This window comes from Oncorhynchus gorbuscha, linkage group LG16, assembly GCF_021184085.1.
Source record: "Oncorhynchus gorbuscha isolate QuinsamMale2020 ecotype Even-year linkage group LG16, OgorEven_v1.0, whole genome shotgun sequence".
In the NCBI taxonomy this organism is placed as follows: domain Eukaryota; kingdom Metazoa; phylum Chordata; class Actinopteri; order Salmoniformes; family Salmonidae; genus Oncorhynchus; species Oncorhynchus gorbuscha.
Window position 1 is genome coordinate 925,492 of NC_060188.1, and position 18,248 is coordinate 943,739.

Below are 18,248 nucleotides of genomic sequence, written 5' to 3' on the forward strand. Positions count from 1 at the left end.
TAGATAATGGGGGTTGACATAGGTAGATAATGGGGGTTGACATAGGTAGATAATGGGGGTTGACATAGGTAGATAATGGGGGTTGACATAGGTAGATAATGGGGGTTGACATAGGTAGATAATGGGGGTTGACATAGGTAGATAATGGGGGTTGACATATAGGTAGATAATGGGGGTTGACATAGGTAGATAATGGGGGTTGACATAGGTAGATAATGGGGGTTGACATAGGTAGATAATGGGGGTTGACATAGGTAGATAATGGGGGACATAGGTAGATAATGGGGGTTGACATAGGTAGATAATGGGGGTTGACATAGGTAGATAATGGGGGTTGACATAGGTAGATAATGGGGGTTGACATAGGTAGATAATGGGGGTTGACATAGGTAGATAATGGGGGTTGACATAGGTAGATAATGGGGGTTGACATAGGTAGATAATGGGGGTTGACATAGGTAGATAATGGGGGTTGACATAGGTAGATAATGGGGGTTGACATAGGTAGATAATGGGGGTTGACATAGGTAGATAATGGGGGTTGACATAGGTAGATAATGGGGGTTGACATAGGTAGATAATGGGGGTTGACATAGGTAGATAATGGGGGTTGACATAGGTAGATAATGGGGGTTGACATAGGTAGATAATGGGGGTTGACATAGGTAGATAATGGGGGTTGACATAGGTAGATAATGGGGGTTGACATAGGTAGATAATGGGGGTTGACATAGGTAGATAATGGGGGTTGACATAGGTAGATAATGGGGATTGAGAGATAGGTAGATAATGGGGGTTGACATAGGTAGATAATGGGGGTTGACATAGGTAGATAATGGGGGTTGACATAGGTAGATAATGGGGGTTGACATAGGTAGAATAAATATCTATTATATTTTACCTTGTTCTATTCTGAAGCAGTGGTCCAGTGGGTGAGCAGCCTCCGAGGTTATGATGGAGTTTTACAGTGTATTGGATTTTAAAGAGGCAATCGGCTTTAGAATAGAACAAGAGATTAGAATATAATATAAATACTTAATTGTCTGTTTTGTGAGAAACGGAAATATCATATATTTAAAAGTCCAAACAAAGATAGGCTACATAAGGTGTGGATAGGCTGAAGCTAAAAAAAAGGTCAAACCAAAAACCTGTGGAACTTCCTTTAAACTGCTGCTATCGATGGTCCTATTGGGCAGCCTACCCCTGGCCCCTCCTAGTTCCCTTCACCATAACTCCTCCTTTCTCCTGAAGTGTAGGTCTACTCTCCTTCACTAGGCTACTTCCCACACATCTAAAAGCATTGGATTGGTGGAGGCATTTAGGCTAGAGGGGGTTTATACCTAATTTATTTTACCAGTGATTTCATTCAAATCAGTGAAGGGGAAGTTAACAAGTGCAAACTTTGGGAGGAAGGAGAGATAATTGCGTCTTACATCTCTACAGATCGGTGTCCCACCCTCAGGGCGGTTGAGCTAATGTGCGGTAATGTGATTAGCATGATGTTGTAAGGAACAAGAACATTTCCCAGGACATAGACATATCTGATATTGGCAGAAAGCTTAGCTGTACTGTTCCATTACAGTAGCTATTACAGGGAAAGAATACCATGCTGTTGTTTGAGGAGAATGCACAGTTATGAACTTGAAAAGTTATTAATAAACCAATTAGGCACATTTGGGCAGTCTTGATAAAACATTTTGAACTGACATGCTATGGTTCACTGGATCAGTCTAAAACTTTGCACATACACTGCTGCCATCTAATGGCAAAAATCTAAATTGTGCCTGAGCTGGAATAATACATTATGGCCTTTCTCTTCCATTTCAAAGATGATGGTAGAAAAAAAGTTGTTTTTTCTTTGTATTATCTTTTACCAGATCGAATGTGTTATATTCTCCTACATTCGTTCTACATTTCCACAAACGTCAAAGTGTTTCCTTTAAAATGGTATCAAGAATATGCATATCCTTGGTTCAGGTCCTGAGATACAGGCAGTTAGATTTGGGTATGTCATTTTAGGCGAAAATTGAGGGGGAAAAGGGGCGGAAACTTTTAACCACTGTCGCCATCTAATGTGAAAGTAAGTGGCCGCTAGATGGCAGCATGCACACACTGAGTGGAGAGACTGGTCACGAGGCAGTGCGTGTCAAAAATAAGTGGATGACAAAAGTATTAGTATCAAGTTTTTTAATCACATGGCGACAAAACGATGTTTATTACTTTTATCATGTCAATTGATTAAAATGGCAGCCTTGGCTTTAATATATGCAGAGACTAGGCCTAGGCTACTCGAAAATGGATAAGAGCTCTAACAATGTTGTTTCGAGAGGGAAGTGTAAGCTATACTATCCTGTGAAAGAAAAGTCACTTCCGAATGGGCGCAATAATAAAGATAGGGCTGCCTATAGGCTAGACTAGGCTACATCTAAATGTTGGCTATTGTATTTAGAAATATACATTTTATGACAAGTAATTTCTGTTGTGTATAGGAGCGCAAGAAGTGGTAGGGATGTAATGATGGAGTGTGTAAGAGAGAGAGAGAGAGAGAGAGAGAGAGAGAGAGAGAGAGAGAGAGAGAGAGAGAGAGAGAGAGAGAGAGAGAGAGAGAGAGAGAGAGAGAGACTGCGCTTAGAGCTGGAGTGCGCGCGGGATAGCACACCGGCTGGATCGGGGAGTCGCGAGGATGGAGATCCGACCAGACAGGTTTAAGGCGGTTGCAGCCAAGAATCTGGGAAAGATACACAGGTACCTCCTTACCTTTTTAAGAATCGCTTATGGCTTGCCTCATTTTTATGTAACCCGTTTGTTGAAAATAGCTTTTTCTATAGGCTGCGGTAATTGATCCCCATCTGCTACCCATTCCCAATTCTTACCACCCTATAACTTTTATTGGTGATATTCAAAAGCCCAAAAGGGCAACTGTTCGTGAAAGTGACTAAAAAGAAGTGGCACTTACAGACAATGTTGCGCCACGGTCGATACCTGGATCTCAGTGACGCGCGCTGTATGCTAGGCGCACCTGGACTCGTTTGGATAGTGTGCCCTCAGGGGCACCTGGACTCGTTTGGACAGTGTGCGCTCAGGGGCATCTGGACTCGTTTGGACAGTGTGCGCTCAGGGGCACCTGGACTCGTTTGGACAGTGTGCGCTCAGGGGCACCTGGACTCGTTTGGACAGTGTGCGCTCAGGGGCACCTGGACTCGTTTGGACAGTGTGCGCTCAGGGGCACCTGGACTCGTTTGGACAGTGTGCGCTCAGGGGCACCTGGACTCGTTTGGACAGTGTGCGCTCAGGGGCACCTGGACTCGTTTGGACAGTGTGCGCTCAGGGGCACCTGGACTCGTTTGGACAGTGTGCGCTCAGGGGCAACATCAAAATGGCAACATATGGTGTGCATCCAGAGATGGGGTGGACATTATCACTAGAAAACTAGAAAAACTCAAACAAATCGTGAGCGTGTATGTTATGAAATTCGATTCGGATAGGCTGTATAACATTGTTCAATACTCCAGTCGAAATGTGTTGATGTAAATTGATTGTAGCAGGGTTGGAGTCAATTCGAACTGAATGCAGTCAATTCAGGAATTAAACTGAAAGTCCAATTCAATTATTTGAAAAGTGCATACATTTTCAGTGTCTTCTCAATAAACTGGAAAGTACCTATTTATTTCAGAAGTACCATTTTTGAACGGCTTTAAATTAAATTCGAATTGCCCCCAAACCTTGGATTGTAGGCTACCTAGATTGTTTCGGTCTTGGCGTTCAGGTGAGATGTGCAACTCTTGGTTTCAGCAGAGAGTGCGTGCGGTATCTGGGACCTGTGTTGCTCTGAGAGGTGTGATTACATAATGTTTTCGTGCGTAATTGACGCTCACTGGCCGATTGAGAAGGTTGTCCAAGTGGAAAGGAATAGAGAGAATCAGATTAGCCTCATGTAACATGGATGGTCCCCGGTGCCGATGACAGACCGAAACATCGACAGACAGACAGGACACTCAGAAAGACAGACATACAATACCCATCGCCATCCTAATTGTCGCGTGTTCAATCAAGTGGTTGCAATAGCTCTGAACATGTACATAGTTGGAAAAGGATTTAAAACTTCCCCTGCAACTACAGGTGCGGATTATAGGCCTCGCTTTCGCTATGCAAATGCAGTGGTCACGTGCATCCACTGGTTTAATAAATCATGTTTCCAATCTATTTTTATTTAGTAACTTTGAAATGTATTCATAAAAAAAGCCATATGGCGTTCAAATAGGCCTACAATCAAATAAAAAGCCCCAGTCATTGTTATGATGACCAGATTTATAGATGTGTTTGCACAAAATCATCTTTCAACATAAACATTTCATCACATTAGACTAAATGTACATCATTTTAGCTTGGAATTAACTCATTGGGATATTTAGGCTGTGATTAAAATTGGAAATATTGTCAAATCAATAGAGGTCTTTCCAATAACTTTTGCCAGGTGTATTAATTGATTGATTGCATTTATTGGATAATTAAATGTATCGCGGTGCTCCAGCTCCAGCCAGACGGAACTTCCTTGGGTCGACTAGGCCTACAGGTTATTTTGTCAGACTGATTCTCCGTAGGTCGACTGGACACTCAGGCAGGAGTCACTGCTAAACTAAAGGCTATAAAATAGGTGTCGAAAAAAATCGCATTTTAAAGCTCCTGCAGCTTCCTGTCGAAACCCTGAATCGAAGCATAACTCCAAACGTTTTGAAGATTTCAGAATCTCACGTTCTCTTTATTTTATTATTATTAACCCATTATTAATATCGTTTACATGTTTTATATATGTTTACAACAGCAGCATGGCCTAAACAAATGCAGCGTTACGGAAGGAAAAACCTGTGAGAAAACACAATTTCATGTTCCTTTAAACCGGTAGATAATCTACATAATAATTTACCATATACGGTTTAAAATAGAATATTAAAAAGTGATCAATTGATCGTCTGTGTAGGTGACAAAAAAATAGAGATTATAGTCATTGATAGGGCAGCAAACTCGAGCTCTCCCGGGGTTTGAGGTAGCAACCAAACATATAAATCCCCATCCTGAAATAGCCCGTTTCTCCGCCCAGCTGTCGGTCCACGCAAATCCCCTAACTCTACCCCTCCCACATTCCCACTCCAAGCCCAGCCCACTGTTACTTCCTCTCGCCCCCCTCCTCTCACCCCATCCTCATTCACAGACCAGCCTACTCCATCATCTCATCCGGGGCCCCGGATTAAGAGTGTAAGGGCACGCGAGTCAAATCGCTTTTTTCCCCATGGCGCTCGTGAGGCACGTGCGTGCTGGTGTCCAATGCTATTTGCTTTGAAATACTGTATGTGATTGGATTTGATTTATTTATATAGGGCCTTTCTACCAATTCTTTCTACCAACTGAGGTAGTAGGCTAAAGGAGGTACTGAAAGCGCTTTACATAGTAGGCTAAAAGGGGAAAATCACCTTCACATTACACTTCTTCCATGACTGTGAGGGCTCACCCTCAGAGGAACTAGCTATATGACTGTAGTGTATCAGACTGAGGGCCCAGAGGAACTAGCTATATGACTGTAGTGTATCAGACTGAGGGCTCAGAGGAACTAGCTATATGACTGTAGTGTATCAGACTGAGGGCCCAGAGGAACTAGCTATATGACTGTAGTGTATCAGACTGAGGGCCCAGAGGAACTAGCTATATGACTGTAGTGTATCAGACTGAGGGCCCAGAGGAACTAGCTATATGACTGTAGTGTATCAGACTGAGGGCTCACCCTCAGAGGAACTAGCTATATGACTGTAGTGTATCAGACTGAGGGCCCAGAGGAACTAGCTATATGACAGACTGAGGGCTCAGAGGAACTAGCTATATGACTGTAGTGTATCAGACTGAGGGCCCAGAGGAACTAGCTATATGACTGTAGTGTATCAGACTGAGGGCCCAGAGGAACTAGCTATATGACTGTAGTGTATCAGACTGAGGGCCCAGAGGAACTAGCTATATGACTGTAGTGTATCAGACTGAGGGCCCAGAGGAACTAGCTATATGACTGTAGTGTAACAGACTGAGGGCTCATCCTCAGAGGAACTAGCTATATGACTGTAGTGTATCAGACTGAGGGCCCAGAGGAACTAGCTATATGACTGTAGTGTATCAGACTGAGGGCCCAGAGGAACTAGCTATATGACTGTAGTGTATCAGACTGAGGGCCCAGAGGAACTAGCTATATGACTGTAGTGTATCAGACTGAGGGCCCAGAGGAACTAGCTATATGACTGTAGTGTAACAGACTGAGGGCTCACCCTCAGAGGAACTAGCTATATGACTGTAGTGTATCAGACTGAGGGCCTAGAGGAACTAGCTATATGATTGTAGTGTATCAGACTGAGGGCTCAGAGGAACTAGCTATATGACTGTAGTGTATCAGACTGAGGGCCCAGAGGAACTAGCTATATGACTGTAGTGTATCAGACTGAGGGCCCAGAGGAACTAGCTATATGACTGTAGTGTATCAGACTGAGGGCCCAGAGGAACTAGCTATATGACTGTAGTGTATCAGACTGAGGGCCCAGAGGAACTAGCTATATGACTGTAGTGTATCAGACTGAGGGCCCAGAGGAACTAGCTATATGATTGTAGTGTATCAGACTGAGGGCTCAGAGGAACTAGCTATATGACTGTAGTGTATCAGACTGAGGGCCCAGAGGAACTAGCTATATGACTGTAGTGTAACAGACTGAGGGCCCAGAGGAACTAGCTATATGACTGTAGTGTATCAGACTGAGGGCTCAGAGGAACTAGCTATATGACTGTAGTGTATCAGACTGAGGGCCCAGAGGAACTAGCTATATGACTGTAGTGTATCAGACTGAGGGCCCAGAGGAACTAGCTATATGACTGTAGTGTATCAGACTGAGGGCCCAGAGGAACTAGCTATATGACTGTAGTGTATCAGACTGAGGGCCGAGAGGAACTAGCTATATGACTGTAGTGTATCAGACTGAGGGCCCAGAGGAACTAGCTATATGACTGTAGTGTATCAGACTGAGGGCCCAGAGGAACTAGCTATATGACTGTAGTGTATCAGACTGAGGGCCCAGAGGAACTAGCTATATGACTATAGTGTATCAGACTGAGGGCTCAGAGGAACTAGCTATATGACTCTAGTGTATCAGACTGAGGGCTCAGAGGAACTAGCTATATGACTGTAGTGTATCAGACTGAGGGCCCAGAGGAACTAGCTATATGACTGTAGTGTATCAGACTGAGGGCTCCAGAGGAACTAGCTATATGACTGTAGTGTATCAGACTGAGGGCTCAGAGGAACTAGCTATATGACTGTAGTGTATCAGACTGAGGGCTCAGAGGAACTAGCTATATGACTGTAGTGTATCAGACTGAGGGCCCAGAGGAACTAGCTATATGACTGTAGTGTATCAGACTGAGGGCTCAGAGGAACTAGCTATATGACTGTAGTGTATCAGACTGAGGGCCCAGAGGAACTAGCTATATGACTGTAGTGTATCAGACTGAGGGCTCAGAGGAACTAGCTATATGACTGTAGTGTATCAGACTGAGGGCCCAGAGGAACTAGCTATATGACTATAGTGTAACAGACTGAGGGCTCAGAGGAACTAGCTATATGACTGTAGTGTATCAGACTGAGGGCCCAGAGGAACTAGCTATATGACTGTAGTGTATCAGACTGAGGGCCCAGAGGAACTAGCTATATGACTGTAGTGTATCAGACTGAGGGCTCAGAGGAACTAGCTATATGACTGTAGTGTATCAGACTGAGGGCTCAGAGGAACTAGCTATATGACTGTAGTGTAACAGACTGAGGGCTCAGAGGAACTAGCTATATGACTGTAGTGTATCAGACTGAGGGCCCAGAGGAACTAGCTATATGACTGTAGTGTATCAGACTGAGGGCCCAGAGGAACTAGCTATATGACTATAGTGTATCCAAATCAAAGTGTTGAACTCATCCATATTTTGTAAATTATTGGTGTATTCACATATATGGTAGGCCTACAGTACCAGTAAAACGTTTGGACACAGCTACTTATACTTGGGTGTTTCTTGTAGAATAATAGTGAAGACATTAAAACTATGAAATAACACACATGGAATCATGTAGTAACCAAAAATGTGTTAAACAAATTAAAATATATTTTAGATGAGATTCTTCAAAGTAGCCAGCCTTTGCCTATATGACACCATTGCACACGCTTGGCATTCTCTCAACCAGCTTCATGAGGTAGTCACCTGGAATGCATTTCAATTAACAGGTGTGCCTTGTTAAAAGTTAATTTGTGGAATTCCATTCCTTCTTAATGTGTTTGAGCCAATCAGTTGTGTTGTGAAAATGTAGGGGTGTTATACAGAATATGTCCCTATTTGATAAAAGACCAAGTCCATGTTATGGCAAGAACAGCTTGAATAAGCAAAGAGAAACTACAGTCCATCATTACTTTAAGACATGAAGGTCAGTCAATACGGAACATTTGAAAGTGTCTTCAAGTGCAGTCGCAAAAACCATAAAGCGCAATGATGAAACTGGCTCTCATGAGGACCGCCACAGAAAAGGAAGACCCATAGTTACCTCTACTGCAGAGGATAAGTTAATTAGACTTAACTGCACGTCAGATTGAATTGCTGCAAAGAAACCACAACTAAAGGACACCAATAATAAGAAGAGACTTGCTTGGGTCAGGAAACACAAGTAATGGATATTAGTCCGGTGGAAATCTGTCCTTTGGTCTGATGAGTCCAAATGTAAGATTTTTGGTTCCAACCGCCGTGTCTTTGTGAGATGCAGAGTAGGTGAACAGATGATCTCCACATGTGTGGTTCCCACCGTGAAGCATGGAGGAGGTGTGATGGTGTGGGGGTGCCTTGCTGGTGACACTGTTGGTGATTTATTTAGAATTCAAGGCACACTTAACCAGCATGGCTACCACTGTATTCTACAGCAATACGCCATCCCATATGGTTTGAGCTTAGTGGGACTATAATTTGTTTCTCAACAGGACAATGACCCAATAAACCTCCTGGTTGTGTAAGGGCTATTTGACCAAGAAGGAGAGTGATGGAGTGCTGCATCAGATGACCTTACCTCCACAATCACTTGATCTCAACCCAATTAAGATGGTTTGGGATGAGTTCAACTGCAGAGTTTTTATTTTTTATTTTACCTTGGCAAGTCAGATAAGAACAAATTCTTATTTAAAATGACAGTCTAGGAACAGTGGGTTAACTGCCTTGTTCAGGGGCAGAATGACCGATATTTACCTTGTCAGCTCAGGGATTCAATCTAGCAACCTTTCGGTTACTGGCCCAACACTCTAACCACTAGGCTACCTGCTGGTTACTGGCCCAACACTCTAACCACTAGGCTACCTGCTGGTTACTGGCCCAACACTCTAACCACTAGGCTACCTGCTGGTTACTGGCCCAACACTCTAACCACTAGGCTACCTGCTGGTTACTGGCCCAACACTCTAACCACTAGGCTACCTGCTGGTTACTGGCCCAACACTCTAACCACTAGGCTACCTGTCCTCCAGTGAAGGAAAAGCAGTGAACAAGTGCTCAGCATATGTGGGAACTCCTTCAAGCCTGTTGGAAACGCATTCCAGGTGAAGCTGGTTGAGAGAATGCCAAGAGTGTGCAAAGCTGTCATCAAGGCAACGGGTGGTAACTTTGAAGAATCTCAAATATAAATGTATTTTGATATGTTTAACACTTTTCTGGTTAATACATGATTCCATATGTGTATTTGTTTTGATGTATTCACTATTATTCTACAACGTAGAAAATAGTTAAGAAAAACCTTGACTACGTGTGTCCAAACTTTTGATTGGTACTCTATATTCAAACAATAGGAAGAGTGTGTGTGTGTGTGTGTGTGTGTGTGTGTGTGTGTGTGTGTGTGTGTGTGTGTGTGTGTGTGTGTGTGTGTGTGTGTGTGTGTGTGTGTGTGTGTGTGTGTATACTGTGTGAGTGGTCTACCTCACCGACTGAACCGTGATCCCACCCTGTGAATGCTGCCAGTAGTTCATCTATTATTTAGAGTTTTTCTCCATCGGAATGAGTCTCTTGTTTCTATATTAAACTAGGTAGGCAAATACTATGGTAGTGTAAGGTACAGAGCAGCCCCAACACCTTCTCCTCTCCTCTCTAAGGTACAGAGCAGCCCCAACACCTTCTCCTCTCCTCTCTAAGGTACAGAGCAGCCCCAACACCTTCTCCTCTCCTCTCCTCTCTAAGGTACAGAGCAGCCCCAACACCTTCTCCTCTCCTCTCTAAGGTACAGAGCAGCCCCAACACCTTCTCCTCTCCTCTCTAAGGTACAGAGCAGCCCCAACACCTTCTCGTCTCCTCTCTAAGGTACAGAGCAGCCCCAACACCTTCTCCTCTCCTCTCTAAGGTACAGAGCCCCAACACCTTCTCCTCTCCTCTATAAGGTACAGAGCAGCCCCAACACCCTCACCTCTCTAAGGAACAGAGCAGCCCCAACACCTTCTCCTCTCCTCTATAAGGTACAGAGCCCCAACACCCTCTCCTCTCTAAGGTACAGAGCAGCCCCAACACCTTCTCCTCTCCTCTCTAAGGTACAGAGCCCCAACACCTTCTCCTCTCCTCTCTAAGGTACAGAGCCCCAACATCCTCTCCTCTCTAAGGTACAGAGCCCCAACACCTTCTCCTCTCCTCTATAAGGTACAGAGCCCCAACACCCTCTCCTCTCTAAGGTACAGAGCAGCCCCAACACCTTCTCCTCTCCTTTCTAAGGTACAGAGCCCCAACACCTTCTCCTCTCCTCTCTAAGGTACAGAGCCCCAACACCTTCTCCTCTCCTCTCTAAGGAACAGAGCAGCCCCAACACCTTCTCCTCTCCTCTATAAGGTACAGAGCCCCAACACCCTCTCCTCTCTAAGGTACAGAGCAGCCCCAACACCTTCTCCTCTCATCTCTAAGGTACAGAGCCCCAACACCTTCTCCTCTCCTCTCTAAGGTACAGAGCCCCAACATCCTCTCCTCTCTAAGGTACAGAGCCCCAACACCTTCTCCTCTCCTCTCTAAGGTACAGAGCAGCCCCAACAACTTCTCCTCTCCTCTCTAAGGTACAGAACCCCAACACCTTCTCCTCTCCTCTCTAAGGTACAGAGACCCAACACCTTCTCCTCTCTAAGGTACAGAGCCCCAACACCTTCCTCTCTAAGGTACAGAGCAGCCCCAACACCTTCCTCTCCTCTCTAAGGTACAGAGCCCCAACACCTTCTCCTCTCCTCTCTAAGGTACAGAGCCCCAACATCTTCTCCTCTCCTCTCTAAGGTACAGAGCAGCCCCAACACCTTCTCCTCTCCTCTCTAAGGTACAGAACCCCAACACCTTCTCCTCTCCTCTCTAAGGTACAGAGACCCAACACCTTCTCCTCTCTAAGGTACAGAGCCCCAACACCTTCTCTCTAAGGTACAGAGCAACCCCAACACCTTCTCCTCTCCACTCTAAGGTACAGAGCCCCAACATCCTCTCCTCTCTAAGGTACAGAGCCCCAACACCTTCTCCTCTCTAAGGTACAGAGCCCCAACATCTTCTCCTCTCCTCTATAAGGTACAGAGCCCCAACACCCTCTCCTCTCCTCTCTAAGGTACAGAGCCCCAACACCCTCTCCTCTCCTCTCTAAGGTACAGAGCCCCAACACCTTCTCCTCTCCTCTCTAAGGTGCAGAGCCCCAACACCCTCTCCTCTCCTCTCTAAGGTACAGAGCCCCAACACCTTCTCCTCTCCTCTCTAAGGTGCAGAGCCCCAACACCTTCTCCTCTCCTATCTAAGGTGCAGAGCCCCAACACCTTCTCCTCTCCTCTCTAAGGTACAGAGCCCCAACACCTTCTCCTCTCCTCTCTAAGGTACAGAGCCCCAACACCTTCTCCTCTCCTATCTAAGGTACAGAGCCCCAACACCTTCTCCTCTCCTATCTAAGGTACAGAGCCCCAACACCTTCTCCTCTCCTCTCTAAGGTGCAGAGCCCCAACACCTTCTCCTCTCCTCTCTAAGGTACAGAGCCCCAACACCTTCTCCTCTCCTCTCTAAGGTGCAGAGCCCCAACACCCTCTCCTCTCCTCTCTAAGGTACAGAGCCCCAACACCTTCTCCTCTCCTCTCTAAGGTGCAGAGCCCCAACACCTTCTCCTCTCCTATCTAAGGTGCAGAGCCCCAACACCTTCTCCTCTCCTCTCTAAGGTGCAGAGCCCCAACACCTTCTCCTCTGCTCTCTAAGGTGCAGAGTCCCAACACCCTCTCCTCTCCTCTCTAAGGTACAGAGCCCCAACACCTTCTCCTCTCCTCTCTAAGGTGCAGAGCCCCAACACCTTCTCCTCTCCTCTCTAAGGTGCAGAGCCCCAACACCTTCTCCTCTCCTCTCTAAGGTGCAGAGCCCCAACACCTTCTCCTCTCCTCTCTAAGGTACAGAGCCCCAACACCTTCTCCTCTCCTATCTAAGGTACAGAGCCCCAACACCTTCTCCTCTCCTCTCTAAGGTACAGAGCCCCAACACCTTCTCCTCTCCTCTCCTCTCTTCTCTACCTTCACTTCCCTGCAGTCATTCCCTTGTCACCCGTCAATAAGTCATCATATTTAGCAGAGGCTTTTATCCAAAGCGAGTTACAGTCATGTGTGCATATATTTAATGTATGGGTGGTCCTGGGAATCAAACCCACAATCCTGGTGTTGCAACCACCATGCCAACTGATCTAATGAGGACCATGCTCTACTAACTGGTCTACAGAGGACCATGCTCTACTAACTGAGCAACAGAGGACCATGCTCTACTAACTGAGCAACAGAGGACCATGCTCTACTAACTGAGCAACAGAGGACCATGCTCTACTAACTGAGCAACAGAGGACCATGCTCTACTAACTGAGCAACAGAGGACCATGCTCTACTAACTGAGCAACAGAGGACCATGCTCTACTAACTGAGCAACAGAGGACCATGCTCTACTAACTGAGCAACAGAGGACCATGCTCTACTAACTGAGCAACAGAGGACCATGCTCTACTAACTGAGCAACAGAGGACCATGCTCTACTAACTGAGCAACAGAGGACCATGCTCTACTAACTGAGCAACAGAGGACCATGCTCTACTAACTGAGCAACAGAGGACCATGCTCTACTAACTGAGCAACAGAGGACCATGCTCTACTAACTGAGCAACAGAGGACCATGCTCTACTAACTGAGCAACAGAGGACCATGCTCTACTAACTGAGCAACAGAGGACCATGCTCTACTAACTGAGCAACAGAGGATCATGCTCTACTAACTGATCTTTGGAATCTAGCTTATTAGCTAATGGTCAACACAACAGAGCTATCTCAACCTATTGGCTATCACAGCGGAGCATTCTCAAACTATTGGCTATCACAGCGGTGCTCTCTCAACCTATTGACTATCACAGCGGTGCTCTCTCAACCTATTGACTGTCACAGCGCAGCGGAGGTCTCTCAAGTTAGGCTGGGGGGGGGGTCATACACCCAATTAGTACAGCCTGTAACAGCCCCCGACATCCAGGGTGACATTCTGGCAGAGCCATAAAGTGCTATCATTGTCAAATTGATGGAATTCATAGTTACGATACGTAGTGCCAGCTGCACTGTCATTTTAAACCTTCATATTGATGGAATTAATGTCATTTTAAACCCTCATATTGATGGGAAATGCTACCACAGGCATGGGGAGGGAAATGCTACCACAGGCATGGGGAGGGAAATGCTACCACAAGCATGGGGAGGGAAATGGGAACTTTCCACACTGGCTACGCTTTATTGCAATGTCAAGACAGTACTACTATAGTTCTACATCTGTAAAGCACCTTTCATGAAAATTAAAACACTACAAATATATTTAAAAAACAGTACAGACAGTACATACATGGGCAGCAGGTAACCTAGTGTTAGAGAGTTGGACTTGTAACCGAAAGGTTGCAAGATCGAATCCCCCAGCTGGCAAGGTAAAAAACACCTGTCGTTCTGCCCCTGAACAAGGCAGTTAACTGTTGCTAGGCCATCATTGAAAATAAGCATTTGTTCTTAACTGACTTACCTAGTTTAATACAGGTAAAATAAATAAACAAAGTAAACAACAAATAAAAAACTAAATATATATATTTGTGTAATAACATATAATCAAAATATAGTTGGTGGCGGTTGAATATGTTTTGATAGTGACTTCCTGGTTTTACAGTATGTCACATGGATGCTGTCTATATAACTTCTGGGAATTGCCATGCAGTCTGCAGTGTGAGTAGTAATAACTCACATCTCTTCAAGAGCAGTCCTGTACAACTGCATGCTGTAGGTGTGTGTGTGTGTGTGTGTGTGTGTGTGTGTGTGTGTGTGTGTGTGTGTGTGTGTGTGTGTGTGTGTGTGTGTGTGTGTGTGTGTGTGTGTGTGTGTGTGTGTGTGTGTGTGTGTGTGTGTGTGTGTGTGTGTGTGTGTGTGTGTGTGTGTGTGTGTGTGTGTGTGTGTGTTACGAATCCCTTTTGGCCCGACAGTCTAGGGGGGATGGTAATGAGACCCGTAACATAACTCATGCAAATTATTATTGTGACAAAGTGAAAGTGTGAACGAAATAACCACGACAACAGAAATCTACCGTCAAACTCTAGGTTTATTTATAAACACACGGTAATGGGGGGAGCAGGAAAAGGGGCTGAGCTGGACCCAAGGAAAGAAACAATAAATATACAAAAACACACCCCTAAGCTAGACTAGCCTACTTTAACAACAGCTAACTAACTAACCGAAAATACAGTGGGTGGTCCGCCCAGTTCTAACTAGTGTATTTAACAAAGTTCACCTACAGGTAGTGTATGCCCATGGGCGACTTATCTTGGTTTCCCCTTTTCCCACCAGCAAACAAACAAACACCATAACCAAAAACAATACTCACAGGTGATGACAAAGTGCTATGGAGGTGCTTTAAACAAAAAGAGAGGTTAAGACACAAAGCGAGAGTGAAACACAGAGACCTACAGACGTGGCATTTACAGAGAGATTGAGCTGAGCTGAGCTGAGCTGAGCTAGAACAAACAAATGATGGGGTTTTTAAACCATGGGGAAGGAACTGTGATAGGTCAGGAAATAGGAGGAGGTGTGTCTTCTGATTGATGATTGATTGTTGACTGATTGGGGAGTGATGGTTTTCACCTGTGAGGGGAGAAGGAGAGAAAAGAAACACAGGATACACACACACACAGGATAACTGTATCCGTAACAGTGTGTGTGTGTGTGTGTGTGTGTGTGTGTGTGTGTGTGTGTGTGTGTGTGTGTGTGTGTGTGTGTGTGTGTGTGTGTGTGTGTGTGTGTGTGTGTGTGTGTGTGTGTGTGTGTGTGTGTGTGACGGAGATCGTGTGACAGGAGGGGGGAGTATCTCCCTAGGTAACATCGTCCCATAGAGACACAATCTGTTCACCAGAGAGGAGGGGAGGGTGAGAGAGAAAGAGAGAGGAGGGCAGGGTGAGAGAGAAAGAGAGAGGAGGGCAGGGTGAGAGAGAGGGGAAGGGGGGATAAGGGAAGCCATCACTGTTATCTTAATTCAAATAGCAGCAATCATTTAGAGCGTCAAGAGGGAGATTTGAAGAGGATTTTAATCAATCTCATCAGACAGCGCCCAATGTTCAATATGTCCACCTTCAACTTTCACTAGGTTTCAAATAAACCACTGGACTTAACCGAAAGAAGGTTTCAACCCACTGACCTTCAAACGCTCTCTGAGTCCCAAATGGCATCCTATTCCCTACAGGGCTCTGGTCAGAAATAGTGCACTATGTAGGGAATAGTGTGTCATTTGGGAGGTATGGATAGTAGACAAGGGCTCTGTTCTGAAGCCCCCAACCGTCACTTCACCAACGACATCCAACCAGTCATCTCTTCCATTCAACCAGTTTATTCATTTCATTGAACTTTAGAGCTGGAATCCTTAGTTGCTACATCCATTTTTGGACTTATTAATTAATGATTTATACCCATTAATTCTTGAAGAATCTAACTTGTAAATGCCTCATGAGCTCAGTTTAACTGTTGTGCCCCACCAGAACCCCAAATTTAAGCTTGTTTTACTCCAATGTTTGTAAACAAAGAAAATGTAAACAAACTCTGTATAGCCTCATAACATGGTTCAAACTATACTTTTCATATCATGGATGGTCTGTCCTTGCATTTAATGTACACAGCTCTTGTTTAGAATTTTAGAGTGGTTACTCGTCTCCAGGCCCATCCCTGAGTTTATTTGACCAAAACACAGGCGGGATGCCCACTTGTTGTTGTTTCAATATAGCATTCCAGCTTTAACTTGGTTTTTCATTAACAAATTCCAAAGCTGAACACCTCAACAGTTTGATTATTTATCAATATTAAAAGGAATCAGCACATGTTTCCCCATTTGATTTAGTGAATGGTTTTGGAGGGGCAGCAAGAGGAGGGAGGGACAGCAAGAGGAGGAGGAGACAGCAAGAGGGCAGCAAGAGGAGGGAGGGACAGCAAGAGGAGGGAGAGACAGCAAGAGGGCAGCAAGAGGAGGGAGGGACAGCAAGAGGGCAGCAAGAGGAGGTACAGCAAGAGGGGGGAAGGGACAGCAAGAGGGCAGAAAGAGGAGGGAGGGACAGCAAGAGGAGGGAGAGACAGCAAGAGGGCAGCAAGAGGAGGGAGGGACAGCAAGAGGGCAGCAAGAGGAGGTACAGCAAGAGGGGGGAGGGACAGCAAGAGGGCAGAAAGAGGAGGGAGGGACAGCAAGAGGAGGGAGGGACAGCAAGAGGAGGGAGAGACAGCAAGAGGGCAGCAAGAGGAGGGAGGGACAGCAAGAGGGCAGCAAGAGGAGGTACAGCAAGAGGGGGGAGGGACAGCAAGAGGGCAGAAAGAGGAGGGAGGGACAGCAAGAGGGGGGAGGGACAGCAAGAGGGCAGAAAGAGGAGGGAGGGACAGCAAGAGGAGGGAGAGACAGCAAGGGGGCAGCAAGAGGTGGGAGAGACAGCAAGAGGCCAGCAAGAGGAGGGAGAGACAGCAAGAGGGGGGAGAGACAGCAAGAGGGCAGCAAGAGGAGGGAGAGACAGCAAGAGGGGGGAGAGACAGCAAGAGGGCAGCAAGAGGAGGGACAGCAAGAGGGGGGAGGGACAGCAAGAGGGCAGAAAGAGGAGGGAGGGACAGCAAGAGAGGGGAGGGACAGCAAGAGGGCAGCAAGAGGAGGTACAGCAAGAGGAGGGAGAGACAGCAAGAGGGCAGAAAGAGGGGGGAGGGACAGCAAGAGGGTGGAGGGACAGCAAGAGGGCAGAAAGAGGAGGGAGGGACAGCAAGAGGTGGGAGAGACAGCAAGAGGGCAGCAAGAGGAGGAAGGGACAACAAGAGGGGGAGGGACAGCAAGAGGGCAGAAAGAGGAGGGAGGGACCTCGGAAATATCATTATATATGGACAAGTGATCACTAGAGCGTCTGAGTTGACGTAACATTGGACTCTCTTCTCTCTCCCTCTATTCCTCTCTGTCTGTCTCTCATCCTCTTATGAGGGGATTATCAGGAACGCTCTGTGAATTTGAGAATTTAATATAAAAGGTAACAAAAGAGTTGTCATCAGCTCATTTGCCAAGCCAGTCTGTTCTATCTGTTATAACACACATGGAGGCCCAGCCAGTCTATCTGTTATAACAGACATGGAGGCCCAGCCAGTCTATCTGTTATAACACACATGGAGGCCCAGCCAGTCTATCTGTTATAACACACATGGAGGCCCAGCCAGTCTATATGTTATAACACACATGGAGTCCTAGCCAGGCTGTTCTGTCTGGAAGTGAGGTAGTGTGTATGTTATAACCTTCACAGCACCTTTATAACCTGTTATAGGTTATCGAACTGCTACAGAAACTCTTAAGTCAATGTTGTTGAGTAGTTTGTGCTCATAAATCAATGTTAGATGGTTGGATGGATGGATTGATGGATAGATGGGTAGATGGGTAGATGCATCGATGGATGGATCAATGTTAGATTACAACCTACTACATTATTTTAAATGATCGTCCAGCCCATATCCACAGCTCTACACAGAGCATCACTGAGACACTGGCCGTGTCCCAATACCCGTAGTTGAATTCTAAATAGTAGGCTGATTGGGTATGCGAAAATATTCATTTTATAACATGTGACATTTTGAGAACTGAGTATACTTTAAATGCCAGGATGTCATAGTCTTT

At 45.7% G+C, this 18,248-nt stretch overlaps 1 protein-coding gene across 1 annotated transcript in view; it reads left to right on the forward strand.

The window, feature by feature from the left end:
• The first annotated feature begins 2,620 nt into the window (after window positions 1-2,620).
• LOC124000461 (vesicular glutamate transporter 1-like) overlaps window positions 2,621-18,248 on the forward strand; it is a 66,320-nt gene continuing 50,692 nt past the window's right edge. The window contains exon 1 of the mRNA XM_046306821.1: window positions 2,621-2,745. Coding sequence (XP_046162777.1) covers window positions 2,684-2,745 — 62 coding nt within the window. The 5' untranslated portion in view covers window positions 2,621-2,683. The remainder of the gene's footprint in view (window positions 2,746-18,248) is intronic.